Below are 27,090 nucleotides of genomic sequence, written 5' to 3'. Positions count from 1 at the left end.
ATTTATCAGCATAGTAACAAACCCTGACCTCGATACCCTTGCGAACCCAAACTGTTGCCATTTTAAAGCGCAATTCCTGCAATTCTACACGTTTTTCCATGGCTTATGTGTTTTCATACCTGAGTGACTCAGCAAAATCAAATGGGGTGTCACCTGGGATGTCAAGAGTAAAAATGCATAACAAGAGGACAAAATGTCCATATGCACTAACAAATTTCTAAATTAAATTGCACCTCGTGCAGACATTCTACTATTATAACTCTCAACAGCAGTAAGTTGAATGTCCAACAGTTCCTACATTTTTTATTTGACAAAAATGTACATCAGGACCGCAGTCCATATCCACCCCTTTCTAGGTCCAGATATGAACCGTGGTCTGCCAGTTGAGTGTGGCTGGCGTAGGGTCTAGGGGTCGATTTGTCATTGGGCCCTAGTCTGGCAGATGTCAAACTCAGAGGAGGGGTACAAACCAATCGTGCTACATAATTCCCTTAGTGGATGACAAAACTCCCCATTAGAGATATTATTGTACAAGGAGTGAAAAGAAACACACAGCATGTAGAGTTGTTTCATAACGTAGAGCGCTTTAGGTTTAGATTGTGGGTCGCCATTTCAGCACCAGCACATTCAATGATTGCCTGCCTCCAATTTATTCAGTTCCCAGGTGAACAATTTCATCCATTTTTTTAATCATGAAAAACAACTGGTAAAGTAGGGGTTCAATGTGAAATGCAAACTAATAGGCTAATCAAAACTACAACAATGGAGAGTAGTGATTGGCTATCACAACAGCAACAGAAAACTCCTTGCTTTGGGATTTCGATAAGGGGGAAAAGGCTACTTCAAAAAGGCAGAGAGAATAACTAAATTGAATTCAAAATCTATAGCCAATCAGTACTCCATTGTTATAGGCCTGATTCGCCTAGTAGTTTGCATTTCACATTTAACCCCTAATTTTCCAGTTGTTTTTCATGATTAAAAAAAAATGGATGACACAATTTCTTCGACGTCATGGCTTGGTTTTTGCTCTGACATGCACTGTCAACTGTGGGACCTTGTATAGAATGGTGTGTGCCTTTCATGTCCAATCAAACAGGTGATTTTCTTTTTGCAAATGTATTAAAAATTAAAAACAGAAATGCCTTATTTACATAAGTATTCAGACCCTTTTCTATGAGACTTGACATTTAGCTCAGGTGCATCCTGTTTCCATTGATCATCCTTGAGATGTTTATACAACTAGGCTGGAGTCCACCTGTGGTAAATTTGATTGATTGGACATGAAAGGCACGAACCATTCTATACAAGGTCCCACAGTTGACAGTGCATGTCAGAGCAAAAACCAAGCAATGAGGTCGAAGAGAAATTGTTCCGTAGAGCTCCGAGACAGGATTGTGTCGAGGGACAGATCTGGGGAACATTTCTGCAGCATTGAAGGTCCCCAAGAACACAGTGGCCTCCCATCATTCTTAAAATTGAAGACGTTTGGAAGCACCAATACTCTTCCTAGAGCTGGCTGCCTGGCAAAACTGAGCCATCGGGGGAGAAGGGCCTTGGTCAGGGAGGTGACCAAGAACCCGGTAGTCACACTGACAGACCTCTAGAGTTCCTCTGTGGAAATGGGAGATCCTTCCAGAAGGACAAATATCTCTGCATCACTCCACCAATCAGGCCTTTTTGGTAGAATGACCAGACTGAAGAAACTTCTCAGTAACAGGCACATGACAGCCAGCTTGGAGTTTGCCAAAAGCCACCTAAAGACTCTCAGACCATGAGAAACAAGATTCTCTGGTTTGATGAAACCAAGATTCAATTCTTCGGCCTGAATGCCAAGCGTCACGTCTGGAGGAAACCTGGCACCATCCCTTTGGTGAAGCATGGTGGTGGCAGCATCATCCTGTGGGGATGTTTTTCAGCAGCAGGGACTGGAAGACTAGCCAGGATCAAGACAAAGATGAATGGAGCAAAGTACAGAGAGATGCTAGATGAAAACCTGCTCCAGAGTGCTCAGGACTTCAGACTGGGTTGAAGGTTCACCTTCCAACAGGACAACGACCCTAAGCACACAGCCAAGACAATGCAGGAGTGGCTTCGGGCCAAGTTTCTGAATGTCCTTGAATGGCCCAGCCAGAGCCCGGATTTGAATCCAATCTAATATCTCTGGAGAGGTCTGAAAATAGGTGTGCAGAAACTCTCCACATCCAACCTGACAGAGCTTGACAGGATCTGCAGAGAAGAATGGGAGAAACTCCCCAGATACAGGTGTACCAAGCTTGTAGTGTCATACCCAAGAAGACTTGATGCTCTAATCGCTGCCAAATGTGCTTAAACATAGTACTGAGTTAAGGGTCGTTCAGACTTATGTAAATGTCTTCGTTCAGTTTTTTATTTTTTATAAATTAGCAAACATTTCTGAAAACCCGTTTCTGCTTTGTCATTATGGGGTATTGTATGTAGATTGATGAGGGAGAAAAAACTATTTTAGGCTGTAACTAGAGATGCACCCATATATACAAATTTTGGTCGACACCGATATACGATATTGTCCTCGCCCCCCAAAAAATGATACCGATAATAATTTAATATTTTAGCGGCCGTTTATGCATTCTAGTACAGTTAAATTGGTTTACACACACACACACACCGACCAAAGTTATTTTGTTGGCATTTACATATGTCCCCATTACCAGTAAAACATAATCAAAACATATTTCTTTCACTTACTTGCTGTGCTGTTTCGTTGTTCATTTCTTCAGTCTCAACCAGGATGACATCATACATGTCAAGCAGTGAAGAACAAACAAAGCAAGAGAAAAAATGCATGCATTCAGCAATCCATTAATCAGTTGGTGTAAGTGTGTGTGTGTGGGCTGTGGGCTGTGGGCTGTGGGGTTGAAGCTACGAACCCATAGGCTTGGCTCTCTCATCCATTCTAGGCTTTTCGAAGAGAGGGTGGACAATGAGCCTGTCATAGTGGGTGTAAGCAATGTCCGAACGCGCTCCGGCAGCTTTCATGGCTGGGATACGTTACTTCCATTTCTGGCACACAGCTTCAGGATAGTCCTCGTTAAACGTCCCTCTCAAGTCCTTCGCTCTTTCCAGAACAGCTACCATGTCCTTGATACTCAGGAACTTGACCACTATCGGCCTGGGCCTTCCAGTCCCGTGGGTGAGCTCCACCTCAATCTTCCTGTGATCCATCTTCAGATTCTCCAAGATCTTTCCTCTTACGTTGTCCTCAGACTCCGTCCAGTTCTAATGCAGAGATGCATTTCTGCAAGTCCGTCCACGACCATGTTGTTCCGCCAGGTTTTTTAAAAACTAGGTATACAGCTACGACCGGAAGTTACGTTTTCGTAGCAGGCAAGGAGAATTTACGCAGCACGTTAGGAGAAATAACCTCTATCGATCCAGTGTCTCTGCACGTTGTAAATGCGGTACTGGAGCTGACCCTGTATATGGTAGGCTTACTTACTTTATCGTGTTCTGCTTGTTTTGTTCTACCTTGTTATGTTTAGTATTAATTGTTATCGATTACTGCCTTGGGGTTAGAGTTTGCAAGAAAGGAATTTTACTGTACTTCATTGTGCATGTGGCATTAATTAAAACTTGAAACAATGTGCCTCCAGCCACAGCTCAGCCGTAAGCAGCGACCCAGTAGTACTTGACATCAGCCCACAATTGGATCCCAACCCACCACTGGTTCCAAACCCACCATTTGATCGCAACCCATCATTGGGTCCTAACCCTCCATTGGATCCAAACCCATCAATGGGGGAACACTGTTCCAAACCCAGCACCACGTCGAGAAAAACATGCCATTGCAGTGACTGTGGTGAAACGTTTGCTCTGAAAGTTGACCTGCAGAGGCATGTGACTCTCGTCACACACTGCACCTGTCAAAGGAGATCTGTCGAGACACATGTAGATTCACACAGGAGAGAGATCATTTAGCGGTGGTGACGGTGGGAAAAGCTTCAGTCTCAAAGGTTACCTAAGGAAGGACAAACACTCTCACAGAAGAGAAACCGTTTAGCTGTGATGACTGTGGGAAAGGCTTCAGTCAGAAGGGAGACCTAGGGATGAATATACTGACTCACACAGGAGATTAATAATTTAGCTGTGGTTGTGGGATAAGCTTCAGTCTCAAGGGTACCCTAACCAGGCATAAACTGATTCACAGAGGAGAGAAATAATTTAACTGTGGTGACTGTGGGGAAAGCTTCAAGTCTAGGCAGACCCTAAAGCAGTATAAACTTACTCGAACGAGAGAGAGAAACCGTTTAGCTGTGGTGACTAGGAAAATGTCAATCACAGGCAGAACCTATTCATAGACGTGCTTATTGATGAAGGTAACTTCTTCCCAGGGGACTTTTGATACAGGTACAGTTTTGGAAACATAAGGAATGTATCTTTCATATCAGCAAGAAATAATTTTCACACAGACAAAAGGTAAATTAATACACATCTTTATAGGGTTAGGGTTAGTGTAGGGTTGGCAGGTAGCCTAGTGGTTAGAGCGTTGGGGCAGTAACCAAAAGGTTGCTAGATTGAATCGCCGAGCTGACAAGGTAGAAATCTGTTGTTCTGCCCCTGAACAAGGCAGTTAACCCACTGTTTCTAGGCTGTCATTGTAAATAATAATTTGTTCTTTAACTGTCTTGCCGAGTTAAATAAAAAAATAGAGTCTTTCCGCACTGCCATATCTCCATGTTATAGTATGTGTTTAAGGAAGACCGCTAATTACCACAGGTGGTCGCCTCTATCTAGCATCCTCTGAACAACCTCTGTAATGGAAGAAAGCCACCAGAAACATGTTGTAACCGAAAAATACTGTCGGCTGCAACTGTGATAAAGCCGGATAAAACAGTGTACAGGGCGGCAGCTAGCCTAGCGGTTAGTGCGTTGGGCCAGTAAACCTAAAAGTTGCTGGTTTGAATACCCAAGTCGACATGGTGAAAAATCTGTCTGTGCCCTTGAGCGAGGCACTTAACACTAATTTGCTCCAGGGGCGCCTTACTACTATGGCTAATCATGTAAAACAATTCAATTTTACTGCACCTATCCGGTGTATGTGACAATGAAACACATTTTTTGAAGTGCATCTTTTGCAGTTGTGAAATTATTTTTATGTGACATGAAAGTTTCTAGAACTATATTGCAATTGAGAATCGATGCACCTTTAGATGGAGTATTTGTCTGTTTTGTCTGCTAGAAAATTAACTTTTGAAAATGAACATATAAGGTCCATGGACCTTAGGGAGTAATGGTAGGCTCATCTACACCGCTTAAGAGTACATTCTTGAGCTAAAGCAGACCCTAAAGACCCAAACTGTGCACAAACTGACTCACACAGGAGATAAATTATTCAACTGTGGCGACTGTGGGAAAAGCTTCAGTCTCAAAGGTTACCTAAGGAAGCACAAAGCAACTCACACAGGAGAGAAACCATTTATCTCTGGAGAATGAACGGTCAGACTGGGGTTATTGTTGATACATTAAATATATTCCAGAAAAGATCTCCGTCCATTTGTCAAAAAACTATTTTTCATTCATTTTGAACTAATTCTGCTAATTCATGATATTGAGTATTGATATACAATCGACTCCTGAGAAATAAATGATTCTCCCAGATCGTCCTATACTTATGATAACCACTGTTTATCTAATGTTTAAAAAAAAAAAAAAAGGTAGTCATCGTTTCACTTTACTCGTCTGTGGACTGGCTGCCTTGCACAGTAGTAAACCCCCTTCCAGCTGGCGGCGCTGTTGTGTTTCTGAGCTTGCCACTCGTTAGCAAGAACCAAGGAATCGTCTAAAATTCCTGGAGTGGAACACGGAAGTAGGATTGGAGACGAATTTGTTTTGATTTTGAACATTCATTCTGTTGACTAAAGAAATACCAACTGACTCAGTTGAATTTGCAACGCAAAACGAATTTGATAGAAAATGTCTAAACTAGAGTTCTTGCGTGTGTTTTTGAATGAGCGTTTAACGGCTGCCGCTGTGGAGATTTTCGGGGCAGTTGAGGAAACGGTAGTGGGGTACCAGGAGGAGAATGATCGGCTACGGAGACTGCTGTGTATCACACCAAAGATAACATGTATAGGTTCGTATGTTTACTGAACACAAATATAAACGCAACATGTTACAGTTTATATAAGGAAATCAGTCAATTTAAATAAATTAATTTGGCCAAAATCTATGGATTCCACATGACTGGGAATACAGATATGCATCCGTTTGTCACAGATACCTTAAAAAAGGGTCGGGGCGTGGATCAGAAAACCAGTCAGTATCTGGTTTGACCACCATTTGTCACATGTAGCGCGACGTATCTCCTTCGCAAGGAGTTGATCAGGCTGTTGATTGTGACCTGTGGAATGTTGTCCCACTCCACTACAATGGCTGTGCAAAGTTGCTGGATATTTGCGAGAACTGGAACACGCTGTCGTACAGGTCAATACAGAGCATTATACACGTGCTCAATTGGGTGGTACGTCTGGTGAGTATGCAGGCCATGGGACATTTTCAGCTTCCAGGAATTTATGTTCAGATCCTTGCAACATGGGGCCGTGCATTATCATGCTGAAACATGAGGTGATGTCAGCGGATGAATGGCACAGTCATGGGCCTCAGGATCTCGTCACGGTATCTCTGCATTCAAATTGCCATTGATACAATGGAATTGTGTTCATTGTCAGCAGGTTATGCCTGCCCAAACCATAACCCCACCGCCACCATGGGGCACTCTATTCACAACGTTTACATCAGCAAACCGCTCACCCACACAACAACATACACGCTGAAGTCCGTTATGATGGCGAACTGCAGTCAGGTCAAGCCCCTGGTGAGGACGACAATCAAGCAGATGAGCTTCCCTGAGGCGGTTTCTGACAGTTTGTGCAGAAATGATTGGTTGCGCAAACCCACAGTTTCATCAGCTGTCCGGGTGGCTAGTCTCAGATGATCCCTCAGGTGAAGAAGCTGGATGTGGAGGTCCTGGGCTGGTGTGGTTACACATGGTCTGCAGTTGTGAGGCTGGTTGGACCTATTGCCAAATTCTCTAAAATGACGTTGGAGTCGTCTTATGTTAGAGAAATGAACATACAATTATCTGGTAACAGCTCTGGTGGACATTCCTGTAGTCAGCATGCCAATTGCACACTCCATCAAATCTTGAGACATCTGTGGCATTGTGTTTTGTGACAAAACTGCACATTTTAGAGTGTCCTTTTATTGTCCCCAGCACAAGGTGCACCTGTGTAATAATCATGCAGTTTATTCAGCATCTTGATATGCCACACCTGTCAGGTGGATGGGTTATCTTGGCAAAAGAGAAAGGCTCACTAGCAGGGATGTAAAGAAATTTGTGCAAAACAAATTGATAGAAATAAGCTTTTTGTGCATATGGGAAAATTTCTGGGGTTGTTTATATTTCAGCTCATGAAACATGGGACGATCACTTTACATGTTGTATTTATATTTTTGACAAGTAAAACTGACATTTATTATGTAAAATTATTAAGTTTTTAACATTGGGAATTGAATTAAAATATATATATTTTTTAAGAGGTTGGCTTATTTGGAACACCTATGCATGAGCTTAAAGGGTACACTTTTCACATATTTGATCAAATCTTTGATTTCTTATAAAAAAATAAAAATCAATGTAAGTAAAGTCATAACTTCACAAGAGATGAATCTGTCATTTTATATCTACTCCTACAAAACTTAGGGCAGTATATGTTACAAATGTCTAAACTTCAATTCTGGTGGGCTTAATAGGTATACTTTGAAGGTACTTTACACTGAAGGAAGTTAAGTGACATGAAAGCCCTTAACAAAATATTGTTCACTTAAACCTCAGTGCAGTCAAAAATGTGATTTTCTGTGTTTTATATTTTTTATGATAATGCCCTTTCGGTGTAAGAGCTGTTTGAAAAGAGCAATTTCATCCCGTTTTGGTGGGATGGAGTTTTGGCCTAACTGGTGACATCACCAGGCGGTAGAGGAGTTAATAGACCAATAAAGAAAGAGTTCCAAACTTCTCTGCCAATAACATATTTTTTGTTTTGCTGCCCATTTTTGTAATCGGAAGACAAAACTCTACACACATTTTACATACGTGTCACTTTAAAAAAAAAATATTTTACACATTAGTTACATAGCAAAAATATAGTTATTTGATATATCAGGGTAGGGCTCAATTCAAATAGAAGGCAGTCAATTCAGAAAATAAACTAAAATTACAATTCAATAATTGTAAAATGTTCATTTATTTTCAATGAATTCTCAATAAACTGACAAGTAGAAGCTCTTTCTTTCCAAACTATTTACATTTCAGAATTTTAAATAAATATGACCTGAATTGACTGCCTTTAATTTGAATTGAGCCCAGCTCTGACATCTGGATAGATTGTACTTAAACATATCAGGTAAATGTGAAATAGTGTTTTCAGTCATAACTATTATAAATCATGAGCATTTAATCCTACCCCTTAGCTACCCTCAGCCAACCCCACCTATTTCTGTACACCACCCACGTATGATTTCAACGTGCCATACATTTTGAGCCTTTCTAATTGCATAGTATCTACAAATTGTAAGTCAAAGATTTATATTTTTACTAAGCATTATTTTGTTTATTGACTATGGTTTTCCAAATCTCCCAACTGTGCTATTTGTACGGTTAGTTTTAGGAGAATGGAGTGATTTTTCTGCCATTCCTGAACCTGTGACCAGAAACAAGCTACATAGGTTCAATACCAGAATATGTGATCTACTGATTCTGTCTCTTCGCAACTATAAAAGCTAGTTTTCAGATTTCCCATCCCCACTCAGAACATTCCCAGACAGTCCTAGCAGAAATCGAGGAATAGCTCTTTGCTAAGAAACTAAACGATATGACCAAAAGTATGTGGACACCTGCTCATTGAACATCTCATTCCAACCATGGGCATTCATATGGAGTTGGTTCCCCCTTTGCTGCTATTACAGCCTTCACTCTTTCGAAAAGGCTTTCCACTAGATGTTGGAACATTGCAGTCGGGGACCTCCATGCAGCCCCAAGAGCTTTAGTAAGGTTGGGCACTGATTTTGGACGATTAGGCCTGGCTCGCAGCTGGTGTTCCAATTCATCCTTAAGGTGTTCTATGGGGTTGAGGTCAGGGCCAGTCAAGTTCTTCCACACTGATCTCAACAAACCATTTTTGTATGGACCTCGCTTTGTGCACGGGGGCATTGTCATGCTGAAACAGGAAAGGGCATTCCCCAAACTGTTGCCACAAAGTTGGAAGCACAGAATCGTTTAGATTCTGTAGCATTAAGATTTCTATGTGTCCTAGCCCGAATCATGAAAAACATCCCCAGACCATTATTCCTCTTCCACCAAACTGTACAGTTGGCACAATACATTGGGGCAGCTAGTGTTCTCGTGGCATCTGGCAAACACAGATTTTTCCTTCGGACTGCCAGATGGTGAAGCGTGATTCATCATTCCAGAGAATGCGTTTCCATTGCTACAGAGTCCAATGGCGGCGAGCTCCCGAAAGAACAGTTATTGTGCTGACATTGCTTCCAGAGGCACTTTGGAAGTTGGTAGTGAGTGTTGAAATCGAGGACAGCCCATGTTTACGCGCTGCACACTTCAACACTTGACGCTCCCGTTCTGTGAGCTTGTGTGGCCTACCACTTCACTGCTGAGCCGTTGTTGTTCCTAGACGTTTCCATTTCACAATAACGGCACTTACAGTTGACCGGGGGCAGCTCTAGCAGGGCAAAACATTTGACATACTGACATGTTGGAAAGGTGGTATCCTATCATAGTGCCAATTTGAAAGTCACTGAGTTCTTCATTCAGCCCATGCTACTGCCAATGTTTGTCTATGGAGATTGCATGGATTTGTGCTCAATGTAATACACCTGTCAGAAACAGGTTGTGACTGTGATAGCTGAATTCCTGATACTTGCTGGTTGAAAATGCAATCTACACAGGATCTTCTAATTAGCCTGTTTGCATGGGTGGGAGTTTTGGCTTGCCTGGTGACATCACCAAGTGGTAAATTGGTTGATATACCAATAATAAAGACAGTTCCAAACCTCTCTGCCAATAACAGCTAGTTTTAAGTTTTCCCCCTCCCCATTCAGACCACTCCCAGACAGTCCTAGCCAAATTCTTGCTTAAGAGCAATTTTTTTTGCCATTTTAATGGGAAACTATTACAGTAAGGTGCCTAATTGTTACCCAGAAATGATTTGATATTGATTTAAAAACAGTTGCATTGGTCCTACATGTAGTTCACTACTCCCCAACACTGCCAATTAGCTAGGCAGGCCAAACGCATCATGATTAACTAACATCATAAAAATCAATAAATCATTGCACTTTTGGGGGCTCGTTCGACAGTTTTTACCTGATTAAGTTCGTCCCTGTTGATGAAAAATTATCTTAAAAGTACTGTTTCTGCTTCCTGTGGTTGTGGATTTTCGATGTATTGCCCAGTATCAAAACCCTGGTTTCAAATGTCCAATTTCATAACCAATATGCTGAACTTAGTCGTGATATTTGACCAAAACATGAAAAAATACTCTACACGTCACACTTGTGTTCAGATAACTTGTATTTTGCTCAGTTAGCAACTTATCTACCACATAGAGGCACTCTTTCCTCAGGTCAAAAGAAAATATCCCAATGCCCCAGGGCAGTGATTGGGGACACTGCCCTGTGTAGAGTGCTGTCCTTCGGATGGGTGTCCTGACTCTCTGTGCTCACTAAAGATCCCATGGCACTTATCGTAAGAGTAGGGGTGTTAACCCTGGTGTCCTGGCTAAATTCCCAAGCTGTCCCTCATACCATCACGGTCACCTAATCATTCCCAGCTTGCATTTGGCTCATTCATCCTCCTCCTCTCCCCTGTAACTATTCCCCAGGTCGTTGCTGTGAATGAGAATGTGTTCTCAGTCAACTTACCTGATAAAATAATGGTAAAATAAAATAAGAACATACTACTTTTGAATGTTTAGCGTAGCTAGGTGTCCTCAGGCATGTCTAAAGGCTGATGACTGTATGATTCAGGTGTTTGATTGAATTACGTGGTGTATATAGCAAACCTCTGCTCCTCTTCTTCCCTCCAGACTCCCTGCCGCTCTCTCCCATAGTTTATGAAGAGGAGGCTCCCCCTGAGCAGCAGCACTGTGAGCAGGAGTGGAGCCCCAGTCTGGGGCAGGAGGACCCAGGGCACACACAGATTAAAGAGGAACAGGAGGAACTCGGCAGCAGTCATGAGGAAGAGCAGCTTCAAAGGCTGGAGGCTGATATCATAGAGTTTAAATTCACTCCTTTCTGTGTGAAAAGTGAATGGAATCAGGAAGACCCAGTTTGGTCCTTGACTCTTCCCCAAACCCAGACTGTGGAGAACAGAGACAGTGACTCTAAACTAGTGGATTCTAAACCTTTTGGCACTGTGACCCACCTAAAGGGTCTTGAGAATCCCTGTGACCCTCCATATAATCAAAACAATGACTCCAGCCATTTCTCAATTGTAAGCCGCAACCCAGTAGGACTTGACATTAGCCCACCATTTGGGGAACACTGTTCCAAACCCACCACCATGTCTAGAATAACTCACCGCTGCTGTGACTGTGGTGAAACATTTGCTCAGAAAGCTGACCTACAGAGGCATGTTACTCTCCCCGAGAAGAGACCCAGTGAATGCCGCTTCTGCAAAACAAACTACAACTCCACCTGTAAACTGGAGGCACATGTCCGACTCTGTCATGGTGGGAAACCCTACACCTGTCCTGTTTGTGGCGAGACCTTCAAAGTGAAAGGAGATCTTTCCAAACACACAATGATTCACACAGACGAGAAACCATTTAGCTGTAGCTGTGATGACTCTGGGAAGAGCTTCAATCTCAAGGAACACTTAACCATAGATATACTGACCGGCACTGGAAAGAAACCATTTAGCTGTGGTGTCTGTGGAAAAGGTTTTAGTCAGAAGGGTTCCCTTAAGAAGCATATATTTACTCACACGGGAGAGAAACGATTTACCTGTAGTGACTGTGGGAAAGGCTTCCATCAGAAGTGGACCCTATCTGAACATATACGTACTCACACAGGAGAGAAGCCGTTTAGCTGTGGTGACTGCGGGAAAAGCTTCAATTTGAAGGGGAACCTAAGGAAGCATAAACTGACTCACACAGGAGATAAACCATTCAGTTGTGGTGACTGTGGGAAAAGTTTCAATTTGAAGGGGAACCTAAGGAAGCATAAACTCACTCACACAGGAGAGAAACCGTTTAGCTGTTGTGACTGTGGGAAGAGCTTCAATCTGAAGCAACACCTAAACATGCATACATTGACTCACACAGGAGAGAAACCGTTTAGCTGTGGTGACTGTGGGAAAAGCTTCACTCAAAAGTCTAGCCTGCTGACACATGTGAAAACAATCCACAAAGGAATAAAACTGGATGAAAATTGATAGAGGCAATTCAATTATGACAAATAGATATTATGTAAGAAGAAGGAAATTAAAGGGTAGGATGTGGACATCACTCGTAGGGGAGGGGTGGGGGGGGGGCTGAAGAAAACAACTCTGGATTATTCATATTCATATAGATGTGTGAATAATTTACTTTTGTAAATAAAGTTAGATTTTATTTGAATGATGAACAGAGTATTTTAGGAAACACACAGACCTGCTGTTCAAAGTCTGTTGATGTTTTCACGGCATTAGAAACAGGAATTCCTCTTAGTTTGTTTTGGAATTTCTCTCAGGGCGATGAGAAAATGGTCTGACTGATGTTATTTGTACATAAATGTTTTTTTAAAAAGGTACTTTCCAGAAAATGCTATAAACTGTTTCTCATCCATTTTGACCTAATGCTGCTTATCTATATTATAACATAAGCCTTCTAAGCTGCGGGAGAGTACAATTTGGGGCTGATTTTCTTCATTTTAGGTTAAAAAGAAGAGTGTCGTCCTCTTACATCTGTCTGTACACTTGATATGTCGCTGTGTTTTGTATAATATTATTTAAGATCGTGCTGTCAAAAATGCATTTGATGTAAGCAATTGTGGGCCCATTTTGAATCTGTAGAATGACTCCATTACCCATAATGCTCATCGACTGGATTTTTACAAAATTACCATGGCAATTATGCATCACAATAATAATATACATTTTTGCAACATGCAGCAATCCATGATATTGAAGGTAAGGTAACACTTTACTTGACACCCAGCGGCATAACACATTATGACACGGTCATAACTGCTTTATGGCTGGTAATGACACCTACAGTGCATTCGGAAAGTATTCAGACCCCTTGACGTTTTCTACATTTCGTTACGTTACAGCCTTATTCTAAAATGGTTTAAATTGTTTTTTCCCCCTCATCAATCTATACCCCCATAATGACAAAGCAAAACTGTTTTTTTTTTTACATTTTACAAATTGTATTACAATTAGACTGAAATATGACACATAGATTGCGTCGCTGTACAGCTATTTTCAGAGATAGTTGTCCTTCTGGAAGGTTCTCCCATCTCCACAGAGGAACTCTGGAGCTCTGTCAGAGTGACCGTCGGGTGTTTGGTCATCTCCCTGACCAAGGCCCTTCTCCCCCGACTTCTCAGTTTGGCCAGGCGGCCAGCTCTAGGAAGAGTCTTGGTGGTTCCAAACGTATTCCGTTTAAGAATGATGTAGGCCACTGTGTTCTTGGAGAACTTCAATGCTGCATCGTTTTTTTTTGTACCTTTCCCCAGATCTGTGCCTCGAAAAAATGCTGTTTTGTAGTTCTACAGACAATTCTTTCGACCTCATTGCTTGGTTCTTGCTCTGACATGTACATTTTGCTAACATTTATAAATACCTGTTTTCACTTTGTAATTACGGTGTATTGTGTGTAGATTGATGAGTATATTTTATTTATTTAATCCAGTTTAGAATAAGACTGTAACATAACAACATGTGGAAAAGGGGAAGGGGTCTGAATACTTTCCAAATGCATTGTACATAAGTGTTTAAAGCCACATTTATCATTTTTTTCCCCTGCCAATACGATTTTTTTCATTTGAAAGTTTGTTTCTTAAGTCCTTAGTTGCTGTAATGAATTCTTTAGTCATGGTTTTTTCTTCCCATCATTTTAAATCACTTTATGACACTGTCATACAGCCTTGTGATCATCGTGTGTCACTTTACTTGGACTAAGAAAATACACTTTATAACACTGTCAAGAAGCATTATGACCATCATAATCATATAAGCCAGATAGGCCTGTCAGGTAAATGCCCTTATGTCAGTCATCAGTCAAAAAGAGGGTGTCTTGTCCTGCTCCTTAAATCTGGTCCCCAATTCATCCCAGTCATCAGAAACTGAGCTTTGGGGTAGGTGCATGTCTGACATGAATGTGTGCACACTTATAATAATTTAATAATGGTCCATTTTAGAAAATGTTACATAACATAAGCATACTGTTGACAAGTAGACTATGGGGTAATGGAATGTTTTGCCTTGTGTGGTAGGTTTTGTGGGTTTTGACACTCCTATGTAGGTGTCATAACCAGCCATAAATTAAAGCAATATACACACTATATATACAAAAGTATGTGGACACCCCTTCAAATTAGTGGATTCGGTTATTTCAGCCACACCCGTTGCTGACAGGTGTATAAAACCGAGCACCCAGTCATGAAATCTCCATAGACAAACAATGGCAGTAGAATGGCCTTACTGAAGAGCTCAATGACTTTCAACGTGGCACCATCATAGGATGCCACCTTTCCGACAAGTAAGTTCATAAAATGTTGTTTCACCTGGTGCTGTTATTGTGAAGTGGAAACATCTAGGAGCAAGAATGGCTCAGCCGCAAAGTGGTAGGTCACACAAGCTCACAGAAAGGGAGCGGAGAGTGCCGAAGTGCGTAACAATGGTTTATCATCGGTTGCAACACTCACTACCGAGTGTCGGCTGAAGTGGTGTAAAGTGTCAGCTGAAGTGCCAAGCGTCGGCTGAAACCAAGAGTCGGGTGGAGTGGTGTAAAACTTGCCGCCATTGGACTCTGGAGCAGTAGAAATGAGTTCTCTGGTGCGATGTATCACGCTTCCTCATCTGGCAGTCCGGTGGACGAATCTGGGTTTGGCAAATGGCAGGAGAACGCTACTTGCCCAAAGTCATAGTGCCAACTGTAAAGTTTGGTGGAGGAGGAATAATGGTCTGGGGCTGTTTTTCATGGTTCGGGCTAGTCCCCTTAGTTCTAGCGAAGGGAAATCAACGCCACAGCATACAATGACATTCTAGAAGATTCTGTACTTCCAACTTTGTGCCAACAGTTTGCGGAATGCTTTTTCCTGTTTCAGCATGACAGCGAGGTCCATACAGAAATGGTTTGTCAAGATCGGTGTGGAATAACTTGACTGGCCTGCACAGATCCCTGACTTCAACCCCATTAAACACCTTTGGGATGAATTGGAATGCCGACTGCGAGCCAGGCCTAATCGCCCAACATCAGTGTCTGACCTCACTAATGCTCGTGGCTGAATGGGAACAAGTCCCTGCAGCAATGTTCCTAGTGGAAAGCCTTCCCAAAAACGGAGGCTCTTGGCAGCAAAGAGGGTACCAACTCAGGGCTGTCTTGTAAAATATATATATTTTTTTTACTGACTTGCCTAGTTAAAATAAAAATATTAATGACAATGGTTTTGGAATGAGATGTTCGACAATCAGGTGTCCACATACTTTTGGCCTTCTTGTGTATGTCACGACAGTGTCATAACATGTTATGACGCTGGGTGTCAAGTAAAGTGTTACCCCACAAGGGTGTGTGCTCAGCCCCCTCCTGTACTCCCTGTTCACCCATGACTGCGTGGCCAAGCACGCCTCCAACTCAATCATCAAGTTTGCAGTAGTAGGTTTGATTACCAACGATGACGAGACAGCCTACAGGGAGGTGAGGGCTCTGGGAGTGTGGTGCCTGGAAAACAACCTCTCACTCAATGTTAACAAAACAAAGGAGTTGATTGTGGACTAAAGGGAACAGCAGAGGTTGCAACCCCCTATCTACATCGACGGGACCGCAGTGGAGAAGGTGGAAAGCTTCAAGTTCCTTGGTGTACACATCACTGACAAACTGAAATGGACCGCCCACACAGACAGTGTGGTGAAGAAGGCGCAACAACCTCAGGAGGCTAAAAAAATTTGTCTTGTCACTTAAAACCCTCACAAATGTTTACAGATGCACAATTGAAAGCATCCTGTCGGACTGTATCACCGCCTGGTACGGCATCTGCACCGCCCGCAACCACAAGGCTCTCCAGATGTGTTCTGCCCAACTCATTACCGGGGTCAAACTTCCCGCCCTCCAGGACACCTGCAGCACCCAATGTCACAGGAAGGCCAAAAAGTTCATCAAGGACGTCAACCACCCGAGTTATTGCCTGTTCACCCCACTATCATCCAGAATGTGATGTCAGTACAGGTGCATCAACGCTGGGACCAAGAGACTGAAAAACAGCTTCTATTTCAAGGCCATTAGACTGTTAAACAGCCATCACTAGGACATTAGAGGCTGCTGCCTGTAGACATAGACTTGGAATCACTGGCCACTTTAAGGAATGGAACACTAGTCACTTTAATGATGTTTACATATCTTGCATTACTCATCTCATATGTATATACTGTATTCTATACTATTCTACGGTATCTCATTCACTTAATAATGCTTACATATCTTGCATTACTCATCTCATATGTACGTATATACTGTTTTTCTATACTATTCTACTGTATCTTAGTCTGTTCCGCTCTGACATTGTTTGTCCATGTGTACTGTGTATAGTCTTAATTCCTAGTTAGATGTGTGTGTATTGGGTCTATGTTGTGTAATTTGTTAGATATTACTTGTCATATAGTACTGCACTGTGGGAGCTAGCACAAGCATTTTATTACACCCACAAGAACATCTGCAAATCACTTGTATGTGACCAATAAATGATTGGAACTGCGCTGCTTTGCTTATAGTCTACAGGGGCCCGTGCGTAAGATCTTCAACGACATATCTCATGCCCTGTTTCCCTAATTCTTAAACCAGCGTTTCCCAAAACTCCGTCCTGGGGACCCTAAGGGGTGCACATTTTTGTTTTTTTCCCTAGCAATACACAGTGGACTAAAAATAATGAAAGCCCAATGATGAGGTGATTATTTGAATCAGCTGTGTACTCCTAGGGCAAAACCAAAACATGCACCCCTTGGGGTACCCAGGACTGAGTTTGGGAAACGCTGTCTTAAACTAACCCTCAAATCCTTTCAAATAATGCTGTTAAATAAAAATAGGTATATAATGAGTCAAATAAGCATTAGGCCTAAAACATAGGCAACAAACGTTAGCTTGTAGATGCCAGCTCACACCGGCCCTAGCCTACAATACTATAAGGGCTCCAGAGTGCAACTATTAAAACCATGAATTGATCAAACAGTAGCCTAAAGTGCATTGAAGGCCCAATGATTTCCCTGTGTTTATATACAGTACCAGTCAAAAGTTTGGACACACCTACTCATTCAAGGGTTTTTCTTTGTTTACTATTTTCATTGTAGAATGACAGTGAAGACATCAACACTATGAAATAACTCATGGAATTATATAGTAACAACAACAAAAAAGTGTTAAACAAACCAAATTGATTTTAGATTCTTCTTTTAGATTTTAGACCCTTTGCCTTTGACAGCTTTGCACACTCTTGGCATTCTCTCAATCAGCTTCACCTGGAATGCTTTTCCAACAGTCTTGAAGGAGTTCCCACATATGCTGAGCACTTGTTGGCTGCTTTTCCTTCACTCTGCGGTCCAACTCATCCCAAACCATCTCAGTTGGCTTGAGGTCGGGGGATTGTGGAGGCCAAGTTATCTGATGCAGCACTCAATCACTCTCCTTCTTGGCCAAATAGCCCCTAGACAGCCTGGAGGTGTGTTGGGTCATTGTCCTGTTGAAAAACAAATGATAGTCCCACTAAGCGCAACCAGATAGGATGGTGTATCGCTGCGGAATGCTGTGGTAACCATCCTGGATAGGTGTGCCTTGAATTCTAAATATATCGCTGACAGTGTCAGCAGTAAAGCACCATCACACCTCCTCCTCCATGCTTCACGGTGGGAACCACACATGCGGAATTCATCTACTCTGCTTCTCACAAAGACACAGCGGTTGGAACCAAAAATCTCAAATTTGGACTCATCAGAACAAAGGATAGATTTCCACCGGTCTAATGTCCATTACTCGTGTTTCTTGGCCCAAGCAAGTCTTATTATTGGTGTCCTTTAGTAGTGGTTTCTTTGCAGCAATTCAACCATTAAGCTCTGATTCACACAGTCTTCTCTGAACAGTTGATGTTGAGATGAGTCTGTTACTTGAACTCTGTAAAGCATTTATTTTGGCTACAATTTCTGAGGCGTGTAACTCTAATGAACCTATCCTCTGCAGCAGGGATAACTCTGGGCCTTCCTTTCCTGTGGTGGACCTCATGAGAGCCAGTTTCATCATAGCACTTGATGGTGTTTGCGACTGCACTTGAATAAACTTTTAAAGCTCTTAAAATTTTCCAGATTGACTGACCTTCATGTCTTAAAGTAATGATGGACTATTGTTTCTCTTTGCTTATTTCCCATAATATGGGCTTGGTCTTTCACCAAATAGGGCTATCTTCTGTGTACCACTCCTACCTTGTCACAACACAAATGATTGGCTCAAACTCACTAAAAACTCATTAAGAAGAAATTGCACAAATTAACTTTTTAAAAGGCACACCTGTTAATTGAAATGCATTACAGGTGACTACCTCATGAAGCTGGTTGAGAGAATGTGCAAAGTTGTCATCAAGGCAAAGGGTGGCTACTTTGAAGAATCTCAAATATAAAATATATTTGGACTTGTTTAAAACTTTTTTGGTTACTACATGATTCCATATGTGTTATTTCATAGTTTTGATGTCGTCACTATTATTCTACAATGTAGAAAATAGTACAAATAAAGAAAAACACTTGAATAAGTAGGTGTGTCCAAACTTTTGACTGGTACTGTATGTGTGTATATATATATACAGTTGAAGTCGGAAGTTCATCCAAACATAAAAATACTGCCCCCTAGTCTCAAGAGGTTTAACCTTTCTGGGAAGGGGGTTCCACTAGGGCTTAATGATTTTATTTCAATTGACGGATTTCCTTAAATGAACTGTAACTCAGTAAAATCTTTGAAATTGTTGCATGTTGCGCTTATTTTTTTTGTTCAGTATATTTCATCCTTTTAAAAAGGTCTGCCTATCATTGCCGTTCAGCCTCCTCCATTCATTCATTCTCATTGATGTACGGTAGTAGGCTCATACTTTGGAGAGATGTGTGCTCTGACTGCATCCGTCGTCATGTATAACTGTGGCCACGGTGATAACCTCTCCTCAGGGTCCCCTCTATTCTGGAGAGACAGTCAGGCTGCAGTGTGACCAGTAAAACCACCACCATCTCTCTCTCTGAGAAGGCAGGTCAGTGCCAGTGTGAAGGGTTAAGGACAAGACGGCCCCCAGAGGACATATCTCAGCTCATCTTGCTTATTAATGCAAACAGAGAAGAGCTAGAACGTCTTAATAATTTCCTCAATTCTGTCCCATACATTGAATAGAGTTGCGGAGAGTCCCTGTAATCCTAGACTCTGATCATTCAGGCCAGAAAAAACATCACCCCCAAAAGGCCAGTCATGTAAGAAACTCGAAACTTAGAAATGTCCTTGTTTTTTAAAGAAAAGCACATTATTTGTCCATTAAAATAACATCAAATTGATTAGAAATACAGTGTAGACATTGTTAATGTTGTAAATGACTATTGTACGGAATATCTACATAGTGTACAGTGGCCCATTATCAGCAACCATCACACCTGTGTTCCAATGGCACGTTGTGTTAACTAATCCAAGTAGATCATTTTAAAAGGCTAATTGATCATTAGAAAACCCTTTTGCAATTATGTTAGCACAGCTGAAACCTGTTGTTCTGATTAAAGTAGCAATAAAACTGGCCTTTAGACTAGTTGAGTATCTGGAGCGTCAGCATCACCACTTTATTTTTAGAATGTGAAATGTCAGAATAATAGTAGAATGAATCATTTATTTCAGCTTTTATTTCTTTCATCACATTCCCAGTGGGTCAGAAGTTTACATACACTCAATTGTATTTGGTAGCGTTGCCTTTAAATTGTTTAGCTTGGGTCAAACGTTTTGGGTAGCCTTCCACAAGCTCCCCACAACAAGTTGGGTGAATTTTGGCATATTCCTCCTGACAGAGCAGGTGTAACTGAGTCAGGTTGCTCGCACATGCTTTTCAGTTCTGCTTTGTGATGGTCTTGACTTTGTTGTCCTTAAGCCATTTTGCCACAACTTTGGAAGTATGCTTGGGTCATTGTACATTTGGAAGACCCATTTGTGACCAAGCTTTAACTTCCTGACTGATGTCTTGAGATGTTGCTTCAATATATCCACATAATTTTCCTTCCTCATGTTGCCATCTAGTTTACGAAGTGCACCAGTTACTACTGCAGCAAAGCACCCCCACAACATGATGCTGCCACCATGTTGGGATGGTGTTCTTTGGCTTGCAAGCCTCCCCCTTGCAAGCCCCCCTTTTCCTCCAAACATAACAATGGTCATTATGGCCAAATAGTTCTATTTTTGTTTCATCAGACCAGAGGACATTTCTCCAAAAAGTGCGATCTTTGTCCCCGTGTACAGTTGCAAACCGTAGTCTGGTTTTTTATGGCGGTTTTGGAGCAGTGGCTTCTTCATAGCTGAGCAGCCTTTCAGATTATGTCAATATGGGACTTGTTTTACTGTGGATATAGATACTTTTGTACCTGTTTCCTCCAGCCTCTTCACAAGGTCCTTTGCTGTTGTTCTGGGATTGATTTGCACTTTTCGCACCAAAGTACGTTCATCTCCAGGAGACAGAACGCGTCTCCTTCCTGAGCGGTATGATGGCTGCGTGGTCCCATGGTGTTTATACTTGCGTACTATTGTTTGTACAGATGAACGTGGTATCTTCAGGCGTTTGAAAATTGCTCCCAAGGATGAACCAGACTTGTGGAGGTCTATAATTTTTTTCTGAGGTCTTGGCTGATTTCTTTTGATTTTCCCATGATGTCAAGCACTGAGTTTGAAGGTTGGCCTTGAAATACATTTACAGGTACACCTCCAATTGAGGTACACCTCCAATAGCTGTTATTGGCAGAGAGGTTTGGAACTCTTTTTTGTGGTTTATTAATTAATGATATCACCAGGCAGTCCAAAACTCCATCCCACCAAAATGCTGAAATTTCAAGTGTTCTTTTCAAATAACTCTTAGACTTAAAGGAAATTATCACAATTTTCACAATTCCATTGTATTACTCCATCTTCATAGTGTGGAAATATGTATATAAAACACAGGAAAATCACATGTTTTATTGCACTGGGCCTTGAAATAAAAACAGGCACTACACTTGTTTAATTAACAGAAGTTAAAGAGAGGTAAGTGCAATATAATAACAAAAATCGAAAACATTTAACAATAACAGAGGAAAGGACACAAGCCACCAAAAGCTGAAATTGTTAACCTACAAAATCGTAACATTCAGATATTAAACTCAGTAAACACAATCATAAATCAATGGCAAGGCAATGGCAAAAAACGTCAAAATCATAAACGTGTTTTTTTCAGCTGACAGTTCATATTGTAACGGATCACATGGATGAGTCAGTCTGTTTGATGACATCATCAGATGGTAACTCGTCTTGAGGAGATTTGGCTGTTGAACACAAGCCTATAAGAATATCATGGGCAGAGATTAGCATCTGAGTTCAACTGATTCAATTGCACAACATCAGAGGTCATGGAAAGGTTAGTTAGCCTTTTTTAAGGGTAAAAAGTGTCCATAGAAGACGTTTAACAGAAATAGCTGCAACTTATGTCTATTTAAATTTGAAATGAACAATTTCAGTCAACATTACTTGATAACAGTATTCTTGTATTTGTACTTATTAGGGATTCCCATTAGCTACTGCCAAGGCAGTGATATAAGAGGATGACATAAAGAAGGAGTATACTGAAATAAAGTGGTCACCTCGAGCCCTGCAGCATTTCACCATCAGTATGATGGACACCAGTAGAAAGGGAGACACCACCAGTAAACCACACAGCAGCCTGGGCAGCAGAGAGATGAAGACAACAGAACCTGGAGGGACTAGCGAAACACATGTTTTACCATCAACACACACACACACACACACACACACACACACACACACACACACACACACACACACACACACACACACACACACACACACACACACACACACACACACACACACACACACACACACACACACACACACACACACACACACACACACACACACACTGCTCTTCTCACCTCTCACTGTCACCCAGCTCTCTGGTGATTCTCCTTCTTTAGATGTACACTTATAGAAGCCTTCATCTGACTTGGACACTGCAGGGATGTTCATCTCTCCTGTGGTTTCCTTCCTGATGAGTACTCCATCTTTGTAGGAATCAACCCCGGGGTTCGGGTTTGTTTCCTGATAACTATTTGCACAGCGCAGAGTCACAGAGTCTCCCTCAGTTATGGGATAGGCAGGGCTCTCCGGGATTAAGGCACCAGCTGTGCAACATCATGTAGAAATACACCTGTAAATCTGGAGCAATATCTTAACGTCTTATATGTTTGTTTTTAGGAGATGCAATCATTCCGTTTCAGAATTGAACATTACAATTTCCTGAGCACCATCAAACAAGTGTTTACCACAACAAGTGGGAAGATGAACATGTTGTGATAGTTTGAAGTACGGACTGCAGCTAAACTCAGCACAAAAAAAAAAGAAACGTCCTTTTTTCAGGACCCTGTCTTTCAAAGATAATTTGTAAAAATCCAAATAACTTCACAGATCTTCATTGTACAGGGTTTAAACACTGTTTCCCATTATTGTTCAATGAACCATAAACAATTAATGAACTTGGAACGGTCGTTAAGACACTTAAAGCCGACAGACGGTAGGCAATTAAGGTCACAGTTATGACAACTTAGGACACTAAAGAGGCCTTTCTACTGACTCTGAAAAACACCAAAAGAAAGACTCCCAGGTTCCCTGCTCATCTGCGTGAATGTGCCTTAGGCATGCTGCAAGGAGGCATGAGGACTGCAGATGTGGACAGGGCAATAAATTGCAATGTCCATACTGTGAGATGCCTAAGACAGCAGGTGAGGGTGACAGGATGGACAGCTGATCGTCTTCGCAGTGGCAGACCACGTGTAACAACACCTGAACAGGATCGGTACATCCGAACATCACACCTGCGGAACAGGTACAGGATGGCAATAACAACTGCCCGAGTTACACCAGGAACACACAATCCCTCCATCAGTGCTCGGACTGTCCACAATAGGCTGAGAGAGGCTGGACTGGGGGCTTGTAGGCCTGTTGTAAGGCAGGTCCTCACAAGACATCACCAGCAACAATGTCGCCTATGGGCACAAACCCACCGTCGCTGGACCAGATAGGACTGGCAAGAAGTGCTCTTCTCTGACGAGTTGCGGTTCTGTCTCACCAGGGGTGATGGTCGGATTTGTGTTAATCGTCAAAGGAATGAGCGTTACACCGAGGCCTGTACTCTGGAGCGGGATCGATTTGGAGGTGGAGGGTCTGTCATGGTCTGGGGCGGTGTGTCACAGCATCATCGGACTGAGCTTGTTGTTATTGCAGGCAATCTCAACGCTGTGCGTTACAGGGAAGACATCCTCCTCCCTCGTGTGGTACCCTTCCTGCTCATCCTGACATGACCCTCCAGCATGACAATGCCACCAGCCATACTGCTCGTTCTGTGTGTGATTTCCTGCAAGACAGGAATGTCAGTATTCTGCCATGGCCAGTAAAGGGCCCGGTTCTCAATCCCATTGAGCACATCTGGGACCTGTTGGATCGGAGGGTGAGGGTTAGGGCCATTCCCCTCAGAAATGTCTGGGAATTTGCAGATGCCTTGGTGGAAGAGTGGGGTAACATCTCACAGCAAGAACTGGCAAATCTGGTGCAGTCCATGAGGAGGAGATGCACTGCAGTACTTTAATGCAGCTGGTGGCCACACCAGATACTGACTGTTGCTTTTGATTTTGACCCCCCATTGTTCAGGGACACATTATTCCATTTTTGTTAGTCACATGTCTGTGGAACTTGTTCAGTTTATGTCTCAGTTGTTGAATCTTGTTTTGTTCATACAAATATTTACACATGTTAAGTTTGCTAAAAAATAAACACAGATGACGTTTCTTTTTTTGCTGAGTTTATAAATGTCCACTGTCTTTCCATTTTCTTCACACAGAGAGAGTACAGAGACCAAAAACACCAAAACACCACTCATTAATCTCTTAGCACAGTTTACTATAACTGTAGCGAAAGAACTCTCAACTACTTACAATAATAGCAACTCGATACTACAAGGAATCCAACAAAAATGGCATTTTGAATTCATTGTTATTGACAGCACATTTTGCAACCACTGAGTTGGCACCACTCTTTAGTTCCTGAGTGATGACATGGTTAAATGCACACCACCACACTAACCAGGTCTGCGTGGCATTGGTTATAAAAGCCAAGGTTCTCACAGAGAAGCAACATCAATGTAGGGTAGTCACTTTCTTGTGAGAGCTTGTGGTTTGATATCAGAATGTGGAGAGGCTTGTTTCATGTTGCACCCACCATAGATAGATAGATAGATAGATAGATAGATAGATAGATAGATAGATAGATAGATAGATAGATAGATAGATAGATAGATAGATAGATAGATAGATAGAAACTAAACTATCTATCTATCTATCTATCTATGTAAAAAAAAAAGAAGCTGACAGCTGCCTACCTGGAACCTGCAGAGTGACAGCCTTAGTGAAAATAAGCGTGTCTGTTTCAGCAGTAACAAGAAATTCCTTGCAGAGTCAGTTTCCTAATTGTTAAACTGAAGTTAATGACATTCATCTCTAGTCTCCCCTCAAACTGGGATCCTCGTGAATATACAACTTCTGAGTTGAATTCTGCAATATCCTTTCCTCTGTACTTCCACTGCATTATGGTGACATTATGCCCCTCTAAGCCTGCAGGGATCTCCACGGAGTCCCCTACTGTCTTGTGGAATGACAGGTATGAAGAAACACCCACACCTGAAACACAAACATGTACGTTAGCATTCTGACACCAATCAATGGTTACTCTTTACATTGCAGTGCACTTACTTACATGAATAATTACACAGTAGTACGATGTAGCAAGTATATTACTATACTGAATGTGGCATATATCTTTAAATATTTACATATCTGATTGTGTGGGTCCTATTTTACTTCATTAAAGTCCACCCCCCCCCCAACATTCAGCAGAACAGGATGAGATGACAGGAAAAGAGAAGTGGGGGTGGATCTGATAACCTCTCCTCAGCTCACAAGTACAAACCACACTGTGTTTCATGTTTAATTATTCACCAGAAATGCATCATATCCTGCATGGGCGTCATTACAAAGACATGCCAGTCTGAAGTAATGAATTATAAACCCTTACAACAACAACAAATCTCTGTCATGAATTAAGACAAATTAAGACAGTCAATGAAGTGTGGTATTTAGGGCATAACTGCAGTTATCCTAGTCCGGCTGTAATAAAAGCAAAAATTCAATACAATCCCGTATTGAATTAAATTTAATGAATGACAAGCATCAAGCACAGGGTCGTAATATCTTTGCATTCAAGAAGCACTGCAACAACTGCTGACCCAGCCACACCATTGGCACTCATTCTAAACTGCTGAATCACTTCATCACGATATGTTCCTGAATATAGGTATTATGTAGGTGTTATCACACAGTAATAAAGCAAAAGATTCTGAATATCCAACCAATCACTGACGACCAGGCATGTACAGTCAACACACACCATGTAAAGACTAACAAGGAAGTTAGAGAAAGCTGACGGTTTTCCTTATCATGCAAGCAAGCTCATGCAATAGATCCTGTTTGGGGATGATTCTACCCTCTTGGTTTCACATTAGAATAAGGAGACCGTTGAAAAGACCCTAAGCAGCCAACTGACTAAAGTCAGTAAGTGGTTATCCATTTAGGCAAGAAAGAATGTATCCTTTTTGGCAAGAAAGCACATTCAATACAAAGCATGAACAGAAGAAAGTTTTGTTTTATTTTTACAAATCTTACCATAGTGGAAGTTGAAGAGTAGGAGAAGGAGTATTCCCTGTTTGGAGAAGCAGGAGAAGGGACCACCAGACATCTATTTAAGCTGTTGTATGACTGTTTCCTCTGGCTGTATGTCCTTATCTATCACTGTCACTGATAGCTAGCAGTTGACTATCCAAAACACACAGAGAAGAAAGAGTAGAGAAAGGGCAGAGACCTCCTTTTGACAAGGGCTTCCTGTATGTTAGCTGAAAAATAAGTCACATTCTATAGTTGCTCTCTGAAAATACCCCTTCACTCAGCTTGAGAGTTAGACGATGAGATGTGGGTGTGTTTGAGGTCTGTCACTGTGTTGATCAGTCTGATGGTGGTGGTTTTGGAGCATGTGTTTCCTACTGCTGCTGGTTGTGTGGTTAATGGTCGTGGTGTTTCACAGATACCGGTAGTTTTGTTACTTTATGAGCAGACGACTCAAAGTTGCAGAGAAAGAAAAATGAGGGAAAAATAGAGAGAGACAGAGAAAGAAGAGAAAGAAAAAGAGGGGTTAGAGAGAGAGAGCTAGAGAGAGCAAAAAATATAACCGTGTGTGCATTTTCATCTTGGCTTCATATACCTGCAGACGTGTTTGCATGACTTATTCTGCATGCTCATAGGTCAATGTGGCTGAGGGACATGAAACACATGTCAACTTTTTCAGAAGGTACTGGGTTACTGACAAAGGCCCCCCTTCTACGTTTCAGGTAACATCTTGTGGTGATGTCACTTTCTGTGACATGTGGTCTCCGTGGTGACCTGTTTCTGTTTCTCAGGAGCAGTGACAATGACCT

The 27,090-nt window shown here is 41.9% G+C and overlaps 1 protein-coding gene and 1 long non-coding RNA gene across 2 annotated transcripts; one reads left to right on the top strand and one right to left on the bottom strand.

Annotated features, from left to right (window-relative positions):
• Window positions 1-5,815: 5,815 nt before the first annotated feature.
• Window positions 5,816-13,937, top strand: LOC118392148 (zinc finger protein 501-like). Its single transcript, XM_035783817.2, has 2 exons — window positions 5,816-6,109; window positions 11,136-13,937. The coding sequence occupies exons 1-2, from the start codon at window positions 5,950-5,952 to the stop codon at window positions 12,482-12,484; spliced, it is 1,509 nt and encodes a 502-aa protein (XP_035639710.1). The 5' UTR covers window positions 5,816-5,949; the 3' UTR covers window positions 12,485-13,937.
• A 6,734-nt stretch (window positions 13,938-20,671) lies between these two features.
• LOC118392147 (uncharacterized) lies at window positions 20,672-26,573 on the bottom strand. Its single transcript, XR_008062830.1, has 4 exons — window positions 26,285-26,573; window positions 22,448-25,243; window positions 22,136-22,255; window positions 20,672-21,835 (listed from the first exon to the last, which is right to left on the bottom strand). It is a non-coding gene; the product is annotated as an uncharacterized LOC118392147 (long non-coding RNA).
• Between the last annotated feature and the right edge of the window lie 517 nt (window positions 26,574-27,090).

Source organism: Oncorhynchus keta, chromosome 13, assembly GCF_023373465.1.
Source record: "Oncorhynchus keta strain PuntledgeMale-10-30-2019 chromosome 13, Oket_V2, whole genome shotgun sequence".
NCBI lineage: Eukaryota > Metazoa > Chordata > Actinopteri > Salmoniformes > Salmonidae > Oncorhynchus > Oncorhynchus keta.
The sequence above is the reverse complement of the archived record's forward strand: the minus strand, read 5'-3'. Positions and strand labels throughout refer to the sequence as shown.

Bases quoted from the DNA above. Each gene is read 5' to 3' on its own strand.
- LOC118392148 (XM_035783817.2), top strand. From the start codon at position 5,950: ATGTCTAAACTAGAGTTCTTGCGTGTGTTTTTGAATGAGCGTTTAACG. The intron at 6,110-11,135 runs GTTCGTATGTTT...TCTTCCCTCCAG, and splicing joins ACCAAAGATAACATGTATAG to ACTCCCTGCCGCTCTCTCCC.